The sequence below is a fragment of the Amblyomma maculatum genome, chromosome 1 (assembly GCF_055883805.1).
Source record: "Amblyomma maculatum isolate TAMU_Amacu chromosome 1, ASM5588380v1, whole genome shotgun sequence".
Lineage (NCBI taxonomy): Eukaryota > Metazoa > Arthropoda > Arachnida > Ixodida > Ixodidae > Amblyomma > Amblyomma maculatum.
The window spans coordinates 411,310,766-411,329,631 of record NC_139344.1 but is presented as its reverse complement, the minus strand read 5'-3'; the positions used below and the strand labels follow the sequence as shown (position 1 = coordinate 411,329,631).

The window sequence follows — 18,866 nt, the reverse complement described above, 5'->3', positions numbered from 1 at the left end:
AGGTGGTGTTGGAGCAGGCCGTGTAAAAGTCGAGAAGGTGTTGCTCTGCTCCTCTGCCGTGGAAGTAGCGACAGGGCGCGAGAAACCGGTCTGCTTCAAGCATGCCTTCCTTGAATTCCTAGAGGGGAATCCGGGAAGCCACTGCACGTGGCCTCGGCAGGAGCGGTCAGTCGCCCTTCGTGTCCGATGGTGTGCTCACGGCTTATTTGGCTGCCGTCTATTTCTTCTGTGCGCGAGTGCTGTGATGACGCTTCGACATTAACTCAAAAATGCCGAACAAATGTTGTGTGCCTCAGTGCCGAGGTAACTATAAAACGGGACCAAAGGTTCACGTGCTTAAATTTCCCGCAAGATAAAGTGCTGCAGCAATCGTGGATACGTGCCATTCAACTGAAAAAATTCGTCCCTTCTGAGCATTCCAGGGTAAGAGATGAATAATTTTTCCATTCGTTCTCTTTTGTAGCTTGAAAATGTAGCACCACCAAACTTTCAAAACGTTTTGGGTACCTTCTAAATGTGTATTTAATATTTGATCACTTGTTCTTATTTGTAGCAGGCTGTTACTTATATTAGACAAATCTTTCTTTTTTAGGTCTGTGAGCATCACTTCACAGACGACGACATCGTACGAGAGGCGTCATATGTCGACGATGCTACAGGTCGAGTGACGACAGCAGAGTTGTCGCATCTGCGCCTTCGGTCAGGTGCAATTCCATCATTATTACCAGGCTGCCCTAGTTGCCTATCAAGCACAAAGACTGTAAAAGAGGAGCCGGAGGCGAAGCGAACACGCCTGGAAGCTGCTTCAATGCAAAGAGCAATTTCCGAGTCAATTCAGACATTTCGCAATGCCGAGGAAGCGGACAAAAACAACTCCTTAAGGGATCTTGCTAGCTAAGTCAGAAGCCATAAGTCAGAGTTCTGGCATATAATTGAGGCCAGTGAGCGTCTCATGTTGGTGCACATCGTAGAGGACGAAGCTCCGTGGATTAAATATTCAATTGTAATCAAATCAGACCTCAGTATCACACTGTTCTTTGTGAAGAAGCCGCTCACAAGACTGGGCCCTAACTTGCTCATTCCGAGTGCAGCCAGAAGCAAAAGAGAAATAATAGAACTCCTCCAAAACGTTGAGAATTGGGACAAGAGTTTAAATTCAAATTCTGCCGATGCGAACGAAAACATCGGGCACACTATTCGTCTGCTGCTGAACAAGTTTTCCACGACACCAGCTGACGACAAAGCCAAAGCGATAGAATTCCTGAGCGAGTAGCTGAACCTGCTTTTTTTGAAGAAAGAACGGAGACGATACTCCGTTGAATTCATGGTTTATTGCTGCATTCTTTTTACGGTATCACCGCACGCATATAAGTACATCCGCAGCTATGGATATGTCATCCTGCCCCACCCTATGACCATTCGGTCGATATGTTCGTCATTCGGTATGAACCCAAGGCTGGAACATCATGGTCCTACATTCCTGAATTATGTTACAAAGAGGATCTCGGAACTCGATGATCGCCAGCGCTTCATTACCTTGATGGTCGATGAAGCCCATATTAAACCATATTTTGATTACAAAGGGGGCAATATAACTGGTGCAGCACTGGATTCATCGGAAGTCGCTACCAGTGCTTTCGTCTTCATGGTACAGAGCATCGTATGCCATTTCAAGGAAGTGGCCCACATCGTCCCAGTGCACAAAGCCGATGGGGAGTTTCTGCACAATTTACTGAAAGATGTGATATGTGGGCTAGAAAACATTGGCTACAGAGTTTTATGTGTAGTCAGTGACAATCATCCAGTGAACAGAAAGGCAATGTCTCAGTTTGCAACGCCACCAACAAATGCAATTTTATATCCGCATCCCTCTGACCCATCAAGGCCTCTCTTTTTTGTAATTGATCCAGTTCAGTTCAGTTCAGGCGTTCAGTCGTGTCCGACTCTTCGTGACCCTATGGACCATGTCACGCCACGCTTTCCGGTCTCTCAGTGCATATACTCAAATGCGTTCGAAATAATTGGGTCAACAAAAAAAGAAAAAACGACCAATTATGCTTTTATTTTCCTGACTTCAATGAAAATTCCAACCAGCCTCCACGCATGTGCACAGCATCGTTTGCTACAATCAGAGAAGCTTACAAGTTGGAGAGTGATCAGCTTTTGAGGTACGGTTACTCGCTCTCTAGAAAAGCCTTGTACCCGTCTAGTCTTGAGCGGCAGAATGTAAAGTTCGCCTTGCAGATTTTTAATGACTCCCTGCCACCAGCGCTTCGTGCTCTTGGAGAAAGACACAACTTACTCTTTCCTGAAGATACAGCGAGTTTCATTGAAGTTATAGCGAAATGGTGGAAGGTTGTAAATGTTAAAACCCCATGGAAAGGAAAACGACTGAATGACCGATTTCAAGAGCCAGTTTTTCTTTCGGAGGATGACATGTGGCTTTTCTCTACAAAATTTTGGACTGGCTTGATTCTTGGAAAGAGAAGAATCTGGACAGCGGTGTGCTCACAAAGGAAACTCCTGCTTCTCTGCATCAAACAGCCCATGCACTGGTGGAAGTGAGCAGGTATTGCTTCGTTGAACTGCAGTTTCCATACGTCCTGCTCGGCAAATTCCAGACGGACAGCTTAGAAGATCGCTTTGGGAAATACAGGCAACTTGCTGGCTCCCAATATCATGTTTCTATTAGGCAAGTTTACGAGAGCGAAACTAAATTACGGCTGCAAAATGCTTTGCCCACAATCGCAAGTGCTTGCGGAACGAATAGTTCCTTCGATGAGCAATGGGAAGATCTGCGAAAGCAGATAGAAACACCGCATCCTAACTGCAACGTTGTAGTTACGAGAGATGCCTTGTCAAAAATAGAAGACATTATCCCCGTCCTGGTATACGTGGCAGGATCTGCAGTCTACGCGACTCTCAAGAAACTAAACTGCACGAAATGTCGGACAGCATTGACAGTCGACAAGACTATCACTGTCTCTGCAGCTCAAAAATACTATCACTTGGTGAAAGGTATAGATCGAGGTGGCCTCATTTTCCCAGCATTGTTTGCTGTAAATGCTGTTACCCACAACTATGTTGTTGTTGAACAAGTGCCAGAGAAAGCGGAGTTCTTGAGGAGCCCGAACCAGCGCCGTCTAGTCACCGAACACACATTACAGCTGCTTGCAGATCAAGAGTCATCAGATTTTGACACCTGCGAAGATGGGCACACAGCTGAGCTTCTGTTGAAGCATGTGTTGTGGAGCAGTACAAACATTCTGCTCAAAAACTTCTGCCGCAAGCTCAACGATGATGTAGCCGATGCAAATGCGAAAGCTAAGGAAAGAAAAGCTGCAATGCTTTCAAGGAAGTGAAAAGTTGTTTGTTTGTTGCTGGTGACTTTTAAATGTATATTTTATTCCGCGTCAAGAACAGTGCTACAATAGTCGAAATGTAAATAAATGTTTTGTACGAGTAAATCTCTCCACTGATGTCTCAACTTGAGTAAAAACAATCTTTTGCAGCCAACTGTGCTGCTGCCTCATATCCTCGCGCAGTAAAAAAGAAACATGCATGCTCCTCGGAAAAACGGTGACCCCATCCCTGTGACGTCACTGGAAGAGCACTGAGGCCTTAAGTTCATCTAGGTGGTGTTGGCAGTTCCGAAATTTCTCTGTTGTAGGTCGCCATTGCACCCGCCACTGCTTCGGTTGTGGACGACGGCTGTTGTTGCGGCGCGCGTATTTCCCTCTTCTTTTTCCTTTATTTTCTCTTCTGTGCGCACGAGGCAGCGGAGGTGGCAGAGCCAGTAGCAGGTCCGTGCACTTTCTTTTCATTTTTCGTACAGCCACAGCAATAACAACAGCATACAGGGTATCCAACGTTCTTAAGAGCCTGCAAAACCTGTCGACACAATAGCTCCAAAAAGAGCGCAAAAAGTCATGGTGACAGTGGTCAAATTTGGCGAACCGAAGGGAGTGCATTTATACGTCTCGTTAATTCTCGATTTACGATAAAGCTCATGGTGCAATTCATATAGCCCATTTTTACTCCTTCGCCGAATCCAAACCTACTTGCTTCATCAAAAGGAAAAGTGTTTCATGCGGCACCCTATCGAAGGCCTTCGCCAAATCAATCTGGAGCTTGGCAACCCTAATGTATTCGCTGTCACTAAGCTCTAACACGCTTCTGGCGACGTGGATATTGGTGCATATAGTGCTGTCATTTACCCCGTGCGTCTGGTGGGGTTCGATTAAATCCTTAATTACTGATTGGAGCTTTCTCGCGAATACCTTCATGGGAACCTTGTAGTCTAGATTTTTCAATGTGATGGGTCTATGTCCCGTAAGAGTGCGAAGTGTAACTTCATCTTTACCTTTGGGTATTAAAACTGTGTGTACATGGGTGAACGATGGCGGCAATGTCTTGCGCTCGAAGGACTCCGTGAATACCATTTTTAAGGCAGCAGCCATGCCATTTTTATTCACTAGGGAATACTTGCACAAGGTAAAAGGAAAGTAACTAACGAAAAATCTGATTGACATGATGTTTCCAGTTCCATTGTACTGACAAATGTTCAAAGGTACTGCTGGTCAAGATGTATTGAAGAGGATGAGAAGGATGTGGGTCATGCCCGCAACCGCGACCTTCTTTTGCCATCTACACACTGGTACCCTACCCGTTAAAGCTTGGTTATGCGAAAAAGGCATATATGTACCATGGGGGACAAACTGTTTTCTGTGTAACAAAACAGAAACAATCGAACATATGTTCCTTGAGTGTAACAACGTCATCTTTTTTTTGGGACGTGTATACTATTCAGCAGGATCTTCCACTTACACCTCAAGGTATCAGGTTTCTGCCAAATCACGACGATGCGATACCATACGATGCCATATTCCTGCTGGGCCTGCATTCTGTGTGGCTCAGTGCTATGGATTATCGTCACTGTGACACTGCTGCCAGATCCGTGTATGAATGTTTTGCTGAGAGTATTGTGAAAATACATCTTAAAAGATACAGAATGGGATGCTCAAATCGAGGTGGTGATTAGAAATCTTGCACAAATGAAACGACTGCATTGTTCGCGGCCGGCAAGCGGCCTGCAAACCTTGTAAATATTTTGTACCGTATATTTTGTCATTAAGTACATTTCGAAAGCTAAACATTTCGACAGATTTGCCTGTCTGGTTGGGTTGATAACTAAATAAAACTTGAAATTTCTCCAACCAACACTTTTATTTTATAAAACCCGACGTTTCGGAGCCGGCTCGGCTCCTTCTTCAGGGGTGCATGACGCGGGGCTGCGTGCAGCTATAAGTAAAGGAATGGTCGAGGGGGAGAAGAAGGTGGGGGGGGGGGGAATGGGGAGGTGGTGGGAAGTGTGTGAAAGAAATGAGAAGGAAGGAAGGAGGGGGGTTTAGACAAGTGAGGGTGCCGCAGGTGCAGGTGTGCTCGCTGGCGACTTTTTTCTTTTCTTCTGTGAAGTGGCCAGGAGAGAGCGAAGACCTTGCAAGTATACAGCAGGGAGGTTGCCTATTGTCCGGTTGATGTTATTTGCGGTCGACTGTATGTGCCATGACTCGAGGAGGCGTCTTTTGCGGTAATTGGTCTCGGTCTCCAGGATGAACGTTTCTTCGAAATTTATTCTGTGGTCGGAATCTTCTGAATGTTCAGCTCGTACATCGTTCTTGTTTGCCGAATTCTTTCTTTCAGGTTTTTGTTTCGCCAATGTAGCTAGCTACATTGGCGAAACAAAAATTTTTCAAGAGAACGCAACCCCGTAGCTGTATGTATGTATGTATGTATGTATGCATGTATGTATGTATGTATGTATGTATGTATGTATGTATGTATGTATGTATGTATGTATGTATGTATGTATGTATGTATGTATGTATGTATGTATGTATGTATGTATGTATGTATGTATGTATGTATGTATGTATGCATGTATGTATGTATGTATGTATGTATGTATGTATGTATGTATGTATGCATGTATGTATGTATGTATGTATGTATGCGTTGTGTATTGTACTACTTATTGCAGCCATTCATCTCAGATCCTTGTTTCAAAGTGGCGCTTTTATACAAAAGGCGTAGTATCTGTCCCACTTTCTCCGTGGACAACTCAACCGCGCTATAAGGGAAAGGAAGAAAGTGGGAGTGAAGGCGGAAAGTGAGAAATAGGTGACAATTATATCATTGGCTTGACATCAATTTCGAAAACGAAATTGATGTCAAGCCAATTATATCATTTTTTAGAGCGCAGCTCTTTGGCGCTCGTTCCTGGGTTTCGCGTCGGCGTCGCGTCGGCCTCGTAACCAGCGCCTCCCCACTTTCATCCCCCCAGTTCGAGCCGGCGCTTGGCAACCGAAGCCTCGCAGGAAGCGCGGAGCAGCCGGAGAACACAAGGAAAGGGAGGGGGTTTGGGGGGGGGAGGGGTCGCCGGAGGAAGCGCTAGCAGCGACTGTCTGATGCCGCTGCCGCCGCTAGCGAGTCAAGACAACATGACCGCGTAAATAATAATTGGTTCACAGGAAGGGAAAGGAGCAGTATCTGTCACACGAGTTTGTGGACACCTGAACCGCGCCGTAAGGGAAGGGAGGAAGGTGGGAGTTAAAGTGGAAAGAGAGAAAGAGGAGTCGTAGTGGAGGGCTACGGAATAATTTCGACCACCTGGGGATCTTTAACGCGCGCTGACATCGTACAGCACACGGACGCCTCTTCGTATCCCGTTCCTCTCGCTCGTAACGCGTCCCACGGCTGTGACAACCTCGCGAGGCACTTGTATAGATCTCGTCTTTGAGAATCAAGCATTGGTGTACCAAGTCGAACATATATCAGTCTATTTCTCCGACCACAAAGCTTCCTTCATGACTGTCAAGAACTGTTAGTGGAGTCTTTGTTAAAGGAATACGTGTGAAAAATAAGAAAAAAATTCTGTGATAGCGCATACATGTGTTGCTCGATTTCTTTGCCTCAATCTATCGAAAAGGTGAAACAGCTTATTTGCTGCGCTCAAATTTCGCGTTAGGAAGTAACGTAATCGTCGGTAATTTTTTTTTTTTCATCCGGAACATTGTAACGCTTTTTATGCGGCGTATAATGAAACTATCGTGCATTCCTCCCCAGTGCCGGTATTATTCCTTGAAAACAACGGGACACACAAGGCTAATGCATTTGCCAGAGTTTTTAGGATACGAACGCGCTCAACAACTTTTAAAACTATTTCCTCTTCTGGTTTAAATTGCGCAGCCTCGCGTTCATTCTGCAGTGACGCACATTGTTGTGCAGGTCCTGTTTACTCGATACCACATTCACACAACTACGGCCTGCCCGTCTGAACGACATCGCACGCTAGAGGGCGTGGAGGCGGCAGACAGAGGAAATGATTCAGGGTCGCCAGGACGTACGCACACTCGCACTAACGCACAAACGGTCGGGCGGAATCAGTACTACATGAACGAGCACGCACCTGTGGCCACTCTGCGTGATACGCAGCTAGAGTCGGGCACCGGCGCGACCCCAGAGGCATACGCATTTGAACTGAGGACAGGGCCGTACTGGCACACATGGCGTAAACCGTTTGCGCCTGCTATCGCCGTGCTCCGAAGAGAATAGCTTGTGCTCTCCCGGAGCTTACTGAACACCACTGCTGCGACTGACGTTCCCCATCTCGCCGAGGCAGTTGAACTTCGCGCTGCAGTTTAGAGTAAGTTTCGCTGGAAACGAGTGCGAACTCTCTTTAACGCTTCATTTATCTCGCTTTATTTCAGTACGTTGCAATAAGAAGTGTTTTTTTTTTGCTTTTTTTTTTCCCGGTTGGGTCCCTAGCGACTCCGTTTCGAGCGATCTCAATCTACGCTACTTGTGCGCACTTTTTGCTTTGAAGGAGGCGATAGGCTGCTTTTAAGTCTAGATGGTGATTCTGATAATGACTGTTGTTGTGGTACCCGCCTAAAGTTTTCTGGATTGCTTTCCCACCCGCATGTAATACATTGTTATGTTTTTTACCTCTTGTTTTCTATCCGTCTTTGAGCAACGAAATGTTAATCTTTTAGTGTTTGATGTTTCGTGCAGCATTTATTGGTTGGTTGGTTTGGTTGGTTGGTTTGTGGGAACCCTTTCAGCCCTGGCGTCGTCAAATGACGACAGGACTTACAATCGAAATTTTCAGCATGAAAAAAGAACCGAAACTGCTTGTATTTTTCCCTCACTGTACTATCGGAAGTACTAGTGCCATCGCCATGGTTAGTCACGTGACTCTACAGCGCCGTGCCGTATATTCTAGGCACTGTAGCCGAACGAGGAAGAAGAAATCACAACAACCAACATGGCAGACACGCCGTCAGGTACGTGCGCTTTTTTTTCTTTTATAATTGAATAACCCCTGCTTAGTTTACGTTGCGATTTTTTTTATAGTGTCTAAACAGATTGCGGAGAACGCGTGTACTTGAATAAGCCTCATTGCATTGTGCTATTACTTGTAAGAAGAAGTTTTTTCCGTGTGCGGTTTTGACGACAGCAGGGCTTTGTGGTTGTATATGGCGTGCCGTCGGCTTGCCATTGCGTCCGATTTCAGTGAGTCTTTCTTTCGTTTTTCAGGCACGCCTATGCCGTGTATATCGACAGATTCATTCTACTCCCGCCATAACTTGCATTCTAGGCATCTGGAAGAATGCACGGATGCAATTTTCCATGAACTTGATAATGGAAACTTGTATGATGTGGAGGGAGAAATCGACGGATCTTCCGACAGCGGTGACGAGTTTGAGCAGCCTGAGCCAGAACAGCTGGAAAGCGAGGATGAAAGCTCGGACGATGATTTCCAACCATCGACAGCTGCATGGACAAGGAAGAGTTCATAAAACCGGACACAACTTTTGAGTGCGAAGAATTTCCTTCATTGAATGCTGACGGAGAAATGCACTCACCGTGGGAGTATTTCTGTCGCTACATCCCGAAGAGCATATTCATTGAACTAGCCGAAAAGACGAACCAGTATTCTCTACTGCAAGAAGGCAAATCTGTTAGCACAAATTGCAGTGATGCAGTTGCACGAGGGCTGATGCCTGCCAAGCAGCTGGACTTACTTGACTTCACCCTCCATATTAGTGAAGCACTTGCACGAGCCGACAGTCTGCCAAAGATGCAAAAGCGAGGAAGGCCATCACTCTCCCCTCTGGTGACTTCGAAAAAAGCAAGGTATGCTGAAAATAGGCCTGTACAAGACGTCAGGTTTGATAACGTGGGACACTGGCCTCTTCGTACCGACAGCAGGGAACAGCGTTGTAAGCTCGAGGGATGCACAGGACAAACCCGTATCATGTGCGAAAAATGCAATGTCCACCTGTGTCTTACCAAGGCTCGAAACTGCTTTAGAGGCTTCCACATGAACAATTAGTGAAGTTTGTGTCTGCAATGATTGTGTTTTCGACCTCTGAATAAATTTTCTTTTCACTGCCTTTCGCAACCACTGAGCCCTGGTGTGCGGTATTGACGACATGATTGTAAATCGGCAAATAATAACACAAATGACTTGTTTTTTGCTCAGGCATGTTTCTAGAGTACTTGTGGTGTAAAATATGCAAAGCAAAAAAATATATGCAACAAATAGAAAATCAGGCTATGAGAGACGCCGTAGTGGAGGACTCCGGAAATTTCGACCACCTGGGGTTCTTTAACGTGCACTGACATCGCACAGCACACGGGCGCCTTGCTTTTCGCCGCCATCGAAAAGTTGCCGCCGAGGCCGGGATTCGATCCCGCGTCCTTGGGAACAGTAGTCGAGCGCCGTAACCACTGCGCCACCCCGGCGGGGTGTGCAGCATTTATTATTATACGTTTCTTGCCCTTTCTTTTTTTTTTTCCACTTCTTTTCCCGCCAATTTCACACTGTATCTTATTTTTATTTCCTTTTTTAACATTTATTGTTTCCCTTCCTCAAGGCCCAATTGAATCACAGAGCGTATCATGATAATTTGTAAGCACTTTTTGCTGGGCGTGTTGATCGATGCTCGTTGGTTTGTCATATTCTCTGTGCACATTAAAGATCTCCAGGTGGCCGAAATTACTCCGTTGTCATTCACAGCGGCACCTATTTCTCACTTTCTGCGTTCACTCCCACTTTCTTCGTTTCGCTTATAGCGCGGTTGAGTTGTCCACGGAGAAAGTGGGACAGATGCTGCGCCTTTCCTTTCGCATAAGCCAATTTACATTTATATTTTTACAAATTCCTCTGGTATATGCTTCCCATTGATCCTAAGCTCTGGTAGTTATAATTACGTATTATTACCCTACTCATGGACTCACCAAACTCTCTTCCGCCTTTTGCTATGCTTGCAGCCTTGCATTTTCATGGAATCTAGTCGGCCACCTTTAGCAACAATCGATAGCACGCATTGTTGATACCCATTTCTGCGCGTGACGCTTTGGGAGTTGGAGTGTGAGCGTTCGCTCTGTTGCTACAGTTTCCAAAATGTCTGAGTTAAGAATTAGTCAGTTGCTACAGTTTCCAAAATGTCTAAATTAAAAAAAAAATAGTTTCATTTACACAACGCAGAAAGAAGTTTCAGGTTGCAAATTTTGTCTACTTATATACCATTAGCACATGACGTAACAGCTGCCACGATGGCGGACTACGCATTGCTTCCATTGCTCAGGCCGGAGCAGGAAGTAATAACCGGTTTGCAGAAACGTGCTTCTTTCCAAAATTTTTCATCTGTTATGCTGCGATGCCTCGGCATATCAGCAGCGGTCAACGATACGTGTTTATCAGAGAAAACAAAATTATAGCGAATCTTGCTATTAAATATTTTAGCGAGAATGCAGAATGTGAACGCGCGCGAGAGGGGATGCGTGTGTGTGTGTGTGTGTGTGTGTGTGTGTGTGTGTGTGTGTGTGTGTGTGCGCGCAACTTTTTCCATGCCTCCGTTTTCCAAATACTTTTCTCCCCGCTGCGGTGCCTCAGTAGTTCGGGCGCTCGACTGCAGAACCCAAGAATGTGGGACCTGATTCCGACCGCGGCGGTCGCTTTTCGATGTAGGCGAAAAGTGAGGCACCCACGGGCTGTGCGATTTCAGTACATGTTAGAGAACCGCACGTGGTCGAAATTTCCTGACTCATCCAATAGGGTGTCTCTCATAGCCTGCGTCGATTTGGGGCAATAAACTCATTAAACTGAACCAAACTAATCGAACGCGTTTCGAAATATATGCGTCAAGGGACATATTGGGGGACATCAAGCAGGAGACATGAACACTGCTTAGCGATGAAAAGTCTTCTTGGGACTTCGCCAATTTTAAGCATTTGCAGGAATGCATGCTTTGTCTTTGAGATTCCAGTAAATTTCGGGCGTCTTGACGAAGTGTTTCGGTGTCTCGGTCTGGATATATTTTCTGGAAGGGGTCGTTTTCTTGATCAGGCACTTCGTGCAGGCTTCCCTCGTAGAAGCCGTTTTTTTTATTACGCAAGCTTGCCATAAGACATATTATAAAAGAAAGACATGTAAATTATTTTCCGCAAGAAACCGGAGAAGGCTCCTGCTCTTATATTTGTCGGTAAGCGATTTGGAGAAGTCCTCTTCCCTTGTTGCGGTTAGTCCCACTTCCTGCAGAATCTTTATCCTTGATGCCCTTGTCCCTGCACAAGTCCACAGCAGGTGGCGAACATCCACTTCTGCAGCTGGTGTGGAACTCTTCGGACATGTTGTGGGTTCGATGTCTTCTTGAGATTCCCATCGGCACGTTACCGGCGAGGTAAGGGCCGACCCAGCTGTTATCCTTCTAAGGCAAACCTCCTCCAATCTCGTTAAGTTATGAGGGAGGGTAAAGTACAAGGAAGAATGAGGGCACGTGTACTTTTCCAAGAAGAGGATGAAGGGAGCCTGGTGGGGTGTGCATTAGTGTTTGGAAGTTCGTGTGTGAGGTGGGAAACTTTTCTTTGCTCAGTGTTCTCAGCATCGTCTTGTGTCCAATGTATCTGGATGCATATCTTTTTTTTTATTGAGTGCCTGGATTTCCTGGGTTATACATAGCGTTTTTGTCACTTTCTTCAGTTTTTTTTATGGCGACTAAGAAGTCTGTATAGATGTGGGGCTTCTGTTATGGAATCTATTTTATTTATGGCCTCCATAGCATCGCGGTGCATAAAGTTCCATTGCAAGCGGGTCCAGGTATTCTGATACATATTCATCATGTACATTTAGTTCACTGTGGGTTGGGCTAGTAGGTGCTGTTCTATTGCCATTTTCTATAATAGGTGCGTCCGTATATGCTATACAGGTAATTGGAAGTACGTCAACCAGAGGTCGAGATGCCAGCTTTTCTTTGCGACGAAGCCAAGTAGTCTTGCTTGCCGTAATAGTCGTGAATTCCTATGGAGGGGCGTCAGCCATTGCTGATGTTTGCACCGTCACTTCGTCATACAAGGATGCTATGGGCGTAACGTACTTTCGCTTCATATTCCTTGTTGCCTCTCGTTTTTCAATTAATTCTGTCAACGTATTTATCTGTGCAAACTCTTGGAGAATAGGAATAGGGGTAAGTTTCGGTAAGGCCGCGATAGTGCACATTGCGTTTCTATTTATTGTTTCCAATTTTGCCCACTGGCGCCTCGTGAGTCTTTGAAATCGGGCCTGGTATAGTATCCTCGGCTGTAACACCGATTGTACAAGACGTCTTGCCATGTCTTCTCGAGCTCCTCCTTCCCTAGACGAAATGCGTTTTATCAAGTTTAAGGAAGCCGCAACTTCTTTTTTCAGCTTATGGAGTCATTGTGTTCCTTTGCCGGATTTGTGAATTTCTAGGCCAAAAATTCTCAACTCGTCCACCTCTTGCAATGACTGATTTCCAATCTGTAGGGTGATCTTTCCGTTGCCTATGGTTTTCTTCTATTCTTGTTTTGCAAGATGAATGTAGCTGGACTTTTGAGGCGAGAATGCCGGGCCTGCATTTTGGAAGTGCTCATCTATGGTAGTAGTAGTATGGAAGTAGTAGTAGTAATACTCATAATGGTAGTAGCCGTTGTAGCAGTTAATTTAGTAGTCACTCCCACATATCACAACTGCAGCAAAAACAGTTTTTCACAAACGACTTGACGAAATCTCGGCCATCTTCGATTGTTTTGTTTCGCCGCACTGTCGTCTATTTCCTCTTCAAACAATGCTTTACGTCTGGCTCTTGGCGTCGCCACTTGGGTGGTCCCAAAAAGAGCTCTGTTGAATACTTTTGAAAGCGCATTGCTTCACCCGTCTTGTCGAGGCAGGGGAATAGGCTCCCGATTTGACCTCAGGAGCGGCGTGAGCTGGTGCCGCGCTTCGTGTAATTCTTCAAACTTGCGGTGCGCAGATCCAGCAGCGCTCACTTTCTCTCCTGCTGCCTCGCTTCTACTTCGCACACCTGCTGCCTCTTCTTCAGATGCCTGGCAAACTTTATTTTCACCGATACATATATCCACAAATATACGACACTGCCTGGCACAATCCACAGAAATTTCCAGTCACCTGTCTACCCTTGCCCTTGATCGTCACCAATGCTCACCTGGCTCGCCTTCTCGACACCTTGGTGTCGCCGACACTCCTGTGGTGTCTCTGAAGTTGGCAGACTGCCGCGGAGGAGTCGCGTGCTGGAACCAGTGCTTCGGAAGCGTTTCCTTTATGTTCACGGACAGCAATGGAGAGGTTAAACAACAGCAAACCGTCTCTGACCATGCTTAATCGAGCTTTCGCTCTATAAACTAGGTTGCTATACGGTTGTAGCCTGGCTTAGCAACACAGTGTAACCAAGGACAATAAAGCTTTTGCTTGCATAGCGGGCTTAGCCGAACTAAGCCGCAGAACTTTTTTTTTATGTTAAGTGCAAGCTGGGGGGGGGGGGGGGAGGGGGCTCTCCACAGCGTATAGCTCAACATGTCATAATAACCCGAGTCGATACGCCGTGAGAAAAAAAAACAGTTACCTTCTCCCTCCGAACAGATGGGCCTCTATTACATCGCAATTTTTATTTCCAACAATGTTTTCTCGGTAGTTGTGTTTGATTAAAAAAGTGACATGTTTCTGGCCTTGCGCAGTTTCGCAGAGTGATTCAGCGTCGTGTCGCTGCCTATGCCGATCACCAGTAGCGGAAACAAAAGAAATACAACAAACCGAATAGTGACATTATTCGGGACTTCATATGTACGGCGTGGATACTGGTTAGTAGAGCTGAAAGGAAGAAGAGAGAGCGAGTAGAAACGCAATGACTCAGAACGTTTAGACTGCACGAGGCTTAGCAGCTAGTAACATACTCGTACGCAACACCTGCACATGTTGTCCAGTGTTAATATACGCACGACATACAACGCAAGGTTGGTTGTTTAATACTTTTCGTTGTGGATGAGCGGCTGTATGGCACTCGGATGCAGCGTATGGGTTTACAGGCGGATATCGTTTCCCCTGATGTCGCATTTGTAGCGAGGACTGCACTGCACCGCGGAGGCACCCCCGCTGTGCAATGTAGTTTTCGTGAGCATTACAGAAATCATCATGCATTCACTGACATCGACTCTGAAAGACTGCATCTTTGCATTGCCTGTAGCTTTCTTGTGCGCCTAAAGTATGTAACGCACCTGCCCATCAGCCAAATGTTTCAAGGAAAACTTTGAGGATTAGGTATTTATTATACTGTGCGTTTTTCTTTCCCCTGCGACGCGCTCCTAGGACGGCTACTTATTCAGAATATGGATATTAGGTTGATTACAGCTGCTAGGTATCTGCTTACTATTAATTTCATCACGTCCAGTACAACAAAATTGGTAACACATTTGTACTGTTATACTTTTCGGTAGTATTCTTCGCTAAGCTTCATGCAGTCATTGTCGTAGGCTGACTACTCGGGACAGCGCTTGATACCCTAACAAATGCCCCTTTTTTGTTTTAGTGAGACACAATGGAATTCCTCTACATATCAGACACCCTGAAGTTCGCAACTCTTGGTTGCACGCTTCTGGGCAGCGTGGAACTGTTAAAGTCGAAGACGTCGCCATCAAGAAAGTCAGCCGTCTACAGTCTCATGGACATAGCATATCTGGTAAGAGTTTGCGAATGGGTTGAGAATGGCAGCTGCATTATCAACGTGAAAGAAACGTTCACCGCCACACAAACTAAAAAAGAAATGAAACTACGAATAAAAATAAGGTGAAGACCATTTGAGTGAAGTAAAAAATCGAGAGGTCGCGACGCAGATGAAGTAGTACGCATTCTTTCCTCTCTACCTGTGATGAAGCACGTCTAGAAGCATTGTTGTCTTACTCCTATCAGCAGTGTGATAGTGAAACGTTGGCAAATATACGGTGTCTAGATGTGCATTTTATGAGAGGATTTCTTCGAGACGAAAAGTGAGAATTTTTAGTACAAGCATTAATTGTTAGGCACGCGTGCTGATATGTTTCGACAGAAGAATATTAACGCAATACTCGGCTTCATTCAAGCAAGCCTGTTTTAGACTTTCAGCCTCAGAGCCATTAAGAGGTGCAATTATTCCTTTTCCCATACTCTATTTCGGGGTGGCTCAAACCATGCATGGTAAGCAGGTATCAAGGTAAGCAGGCCAATTTAGGACCCAATCGCTCATAGTGTTCTCCCGTGATAAGATTCGCAACTCGCATACTGACGCCTGCGTCATGTAGGATTTGACTCGTGTGCTTTGACTGTGCAAGTTGCGAAACTCCGTTTCGAAACCTGGCTTGCCAGTAGGAACGCTAGTTAGGAGCGGTGAACACCAGCTGTCCTCTGTCATCATTGGCTCAAAGCCGCTGTTTGAGGGCTACAGATATGAGAGCGGCCTTGTTGCTACACTCCATACTGATTTTCAGCAAGTTACAGTAACTTGTACGCAGTTTATATTACCGCCCATGGACCTCAGAGTACCCTACTAATGTCCGAGTTTTCGGCTAATCCGAGTGCTGGATTTGAGAGCATGAGCCTTATGCGAAGTATTCACAATCAGCTTTAAAATGGAGGTAGCTTTTTGGTTTAACGACTGTCTAACCGAGGCCGGCTTGATCACATTAAATTAGCCAAAATGAAGCTTATTTAACGCATTCCCTTAGTATCGACAAAAATCTCTGGTTACGGGAACTAGTCATGGAGATTTCTTTTCGTTTGCCTACTATTCTGTGTCTATTTATGCGCAACTGCGCATGCTAGCGGTTGTGTTCTCCTCAGGTTCAAGAGAGCAGAACTAAAGCTTCGATAAAACGTTTACTGCAGCTGCAGTGTTTCGTGTCTTTGACACCGGAACACCACTGCCGGCATAGTGTTCTCTGCAGTTTGAGCACTGTCATAGAGCTGCCGGACTGGTTTCATGCCACGTGGCTCACCGCCGCAATGTGCGTCGACAGCAGTAAAGTTCAACGAATTCCCGTCGTTGTTACTCTGTACATGCCTTTACATTTTTTCTAACAGCAGTGAATATAAGAATTACCATTCTGTTGCTCGGCTTTCAGATTAACAGTCGGGTAAGAGCGAGTCACTCACACAGAAATAAGCAAGTGCCGCTTCGTGTTGAAGCAAGAATAGGAGTGCTACTGTGATGATTCAACTCTGAAGTGTTCTGATGTGTTTAGCGCTCCTCAGGCCTGGGCAGATGGCGCGGATATGTTTGCAGTAAGGAATGAAAATTGACGAAAGATAACCAATCATAAGTATCGTCACGTATGAGACGGGCAAAGCACACTGTTGGAAGCAGTCCTCCCAGTCAATCGCCAATCAGCTCTTTATAATGTGCTAAATTACAATCAAACGCTTTGACTGGATAGGTGGAGCTTACTGGCGCCGCCTTCGAATCGGATGAATGGCTGGAAACACCACCATGCCTAACAGGTTTAGTATTCACAAGTTCATGACTAGGTCTGCTTGCAGAGTAGATGAGAATAAATATTTTATCTAATATTTAACTCGTGAGAACGTCCCTGATGCTACCATTCTCAGATTTAAGGTATTGTAACTTATTTATCTCTCTTTTGTGAGCAATTCCCCAGCTTATTCGAGTCTAACATCCTTGGACATCACGTTTCATTGTGAAGAAACTGGAATATTAGATGCTCTTACCAGCGTGTCGATGAACATAATCTATGCTTTCGATGCGTCGCCAAATATTTAGTTTAATCGTTGCTCAAAAATCGCACCGAGTAGTTGAGACTTCCACAGAGAAAGAAATAAGTATGTGTTTGACATCAATAGCATAAAACGACATGCACCTTAAGAAATGAACCAGGGGATGTATTGAATTTTAGGCGCACTCTACGGATATCTGAAATGATTGAGTTAATAACCATCTTCTCGATAAAATATTATGTTTATGCTAAATTTGTGGCTATGGCACTATGTATTTTATTAAATCATTTCGGTCCCTTTTGCCACTCTAAGCTAGTTTCTCCCTATACTGTAGTTGCATTATTTTAGTTTATACGGCGATAAACTCGCTTTTTCCGCACACCATATCCAACATTCTCCCGGCATCAGAATTGATAATCTGACCTACCTAAGGCTCTCTTGGTAATCGTGTTTTTACATTGATGCATACCATCGGGGCTAATTAAACGGAACACGGGAAAAACGAGTAACACAACGTAGATGACGATTAACAAAGAACACAGCACTGCCCTTATTTTGATATATACGACTGCAAACAATGCACAGTAAAAGGGGCAACCACTAGTTTAGTGAAGAAATATGTGACTGGGGGCATGAAAAAACAGCAAACGATATTCAGACCTCCACATGCCGGGTGAAAAAAGTCCTTGCGCTTACTGCTATCACAAGCCATGATTTCATTGTCTACTATAGTGACAGATGGAATGCTGGCGCGTATATTATCTTCCTGACATTGGATGAGATACGCTTTAAGGTTTATGGCGGTAACACCGCTCCAGGTATTGTAGTGGTACTGGCACGCTCTGCTAAGAGACATTAATCCGAGCTGCGCGTCAGACGCGAAATGTCTGAGTTGCAGCTCATCCAAGGCCGAAGGCGCAATATGTTCAACTCTTACATATGTGCATCGGATAGACAAGGCAGTTATTCATTAAGCAACATACCCAACACAATTCCACCCAACGCTTCCGTGAAGCCCACAACTTTATTTCCTGAAGCCGCAAGCCACCTGGACATCGCTGCAACTGCTCGCACTACGTGTGCCGTAATCATTGCATGCACTGACGGCACTAAATGCTGGTGATTGAATCATATGCTGGCGGTTTAGTAAGAATACAGACAGCACATTCGAGGTTGGGGATGATGAGCGGATTTGACAGCAACATAGAAAGAACGTATGCCGGAAACGCAGCTTTTAGTTTTTTTTTTAATCGCACGCAAATGGTAGAACGCGGTTAAGTTGGCAGAATGTCTGGCTCAAGCGAAGAAAACGCGCTCAACGCTGCAGAGCATGAAGCTACGAGGAAAGCGATCCCTGAGAGCATCACCATTACGTAAAAGAGGCTTAATGCGGCAGATTGTAAAGCATCGAATGCCATGCGATACGCTGTTCGCAATGTAATTATGAGAGAAAAGAGAAGGCGCAAAAGCAGCCAGGGAGACCGTGTGTACTTTTGAGCTCGAATAACAGAAGAGGATGGATTCGGCCAGTACACATGAGGCATATTTGCTGTTGGGCTAGTTGGTTTGCCTCCATGCATGCAGCACTCAGCGCACAAAACACGAAACGCAAGAACAAGAAGGGCAACAGGCCGAAGTGCATCATCCTGTCGTTCTCCTTGTTATTGTGCTTCATATTTGTGCGCAGAGTCCTGTAATCAGTACACGCGCTTGCGATACTTTCGGTGCCTATTACCTTCAACACCTTGGTGCCGACTTTTTACAGCCTCCACAATATAGG

At 45.4% G+C, this 18,866-nt stretch overlaps 1 protein-coding gene, 1 long non-coding RNA gene and 1 pseudogene across 2 annotated transcripts in view; all 3 read left to right on the top strand.

The window, feature by feature from the left end:
* Positions 1–269: 269 nt before the first annotated feature.
* LOC146208935 (uncharacterized) lies at positions 270–3,362 on the top strand (annotated as a pseudogene).
* A 4,956-nt stretch (positions 3,363–8,318) lies between these two features.
* LOC146208934 (uncharacterized) lies at positions 8,319–8,861 on the top strand. The gene is made up of 2 exons (XR_014700850.1): positions 8,319–8,345; positions 8,599–8,861. It is a non-coding gene; the product is annotated as an uncharacterized LOC146208934 (long non-coding RNA).
* A 6,057-nt stretch (positions 8,862–14,918) lies between these two features.
* Positions 14,919–18,866, top strand: part of LOC146208933 (multidrug resistance protein mrp-7-like) — a 112,921-nt gene continuing 108,973 nt past the window's right edge. The window contains exon 1 of the mRNA XM_084579547.1: positions 14,919–15,059. Within this exon, the coding sequence (XP_084435673.1) occupies positions 14,919–15,059 (141 nt within the window). The remainder of the gene's footprint in view (positions 15,060–18,866) is intronic.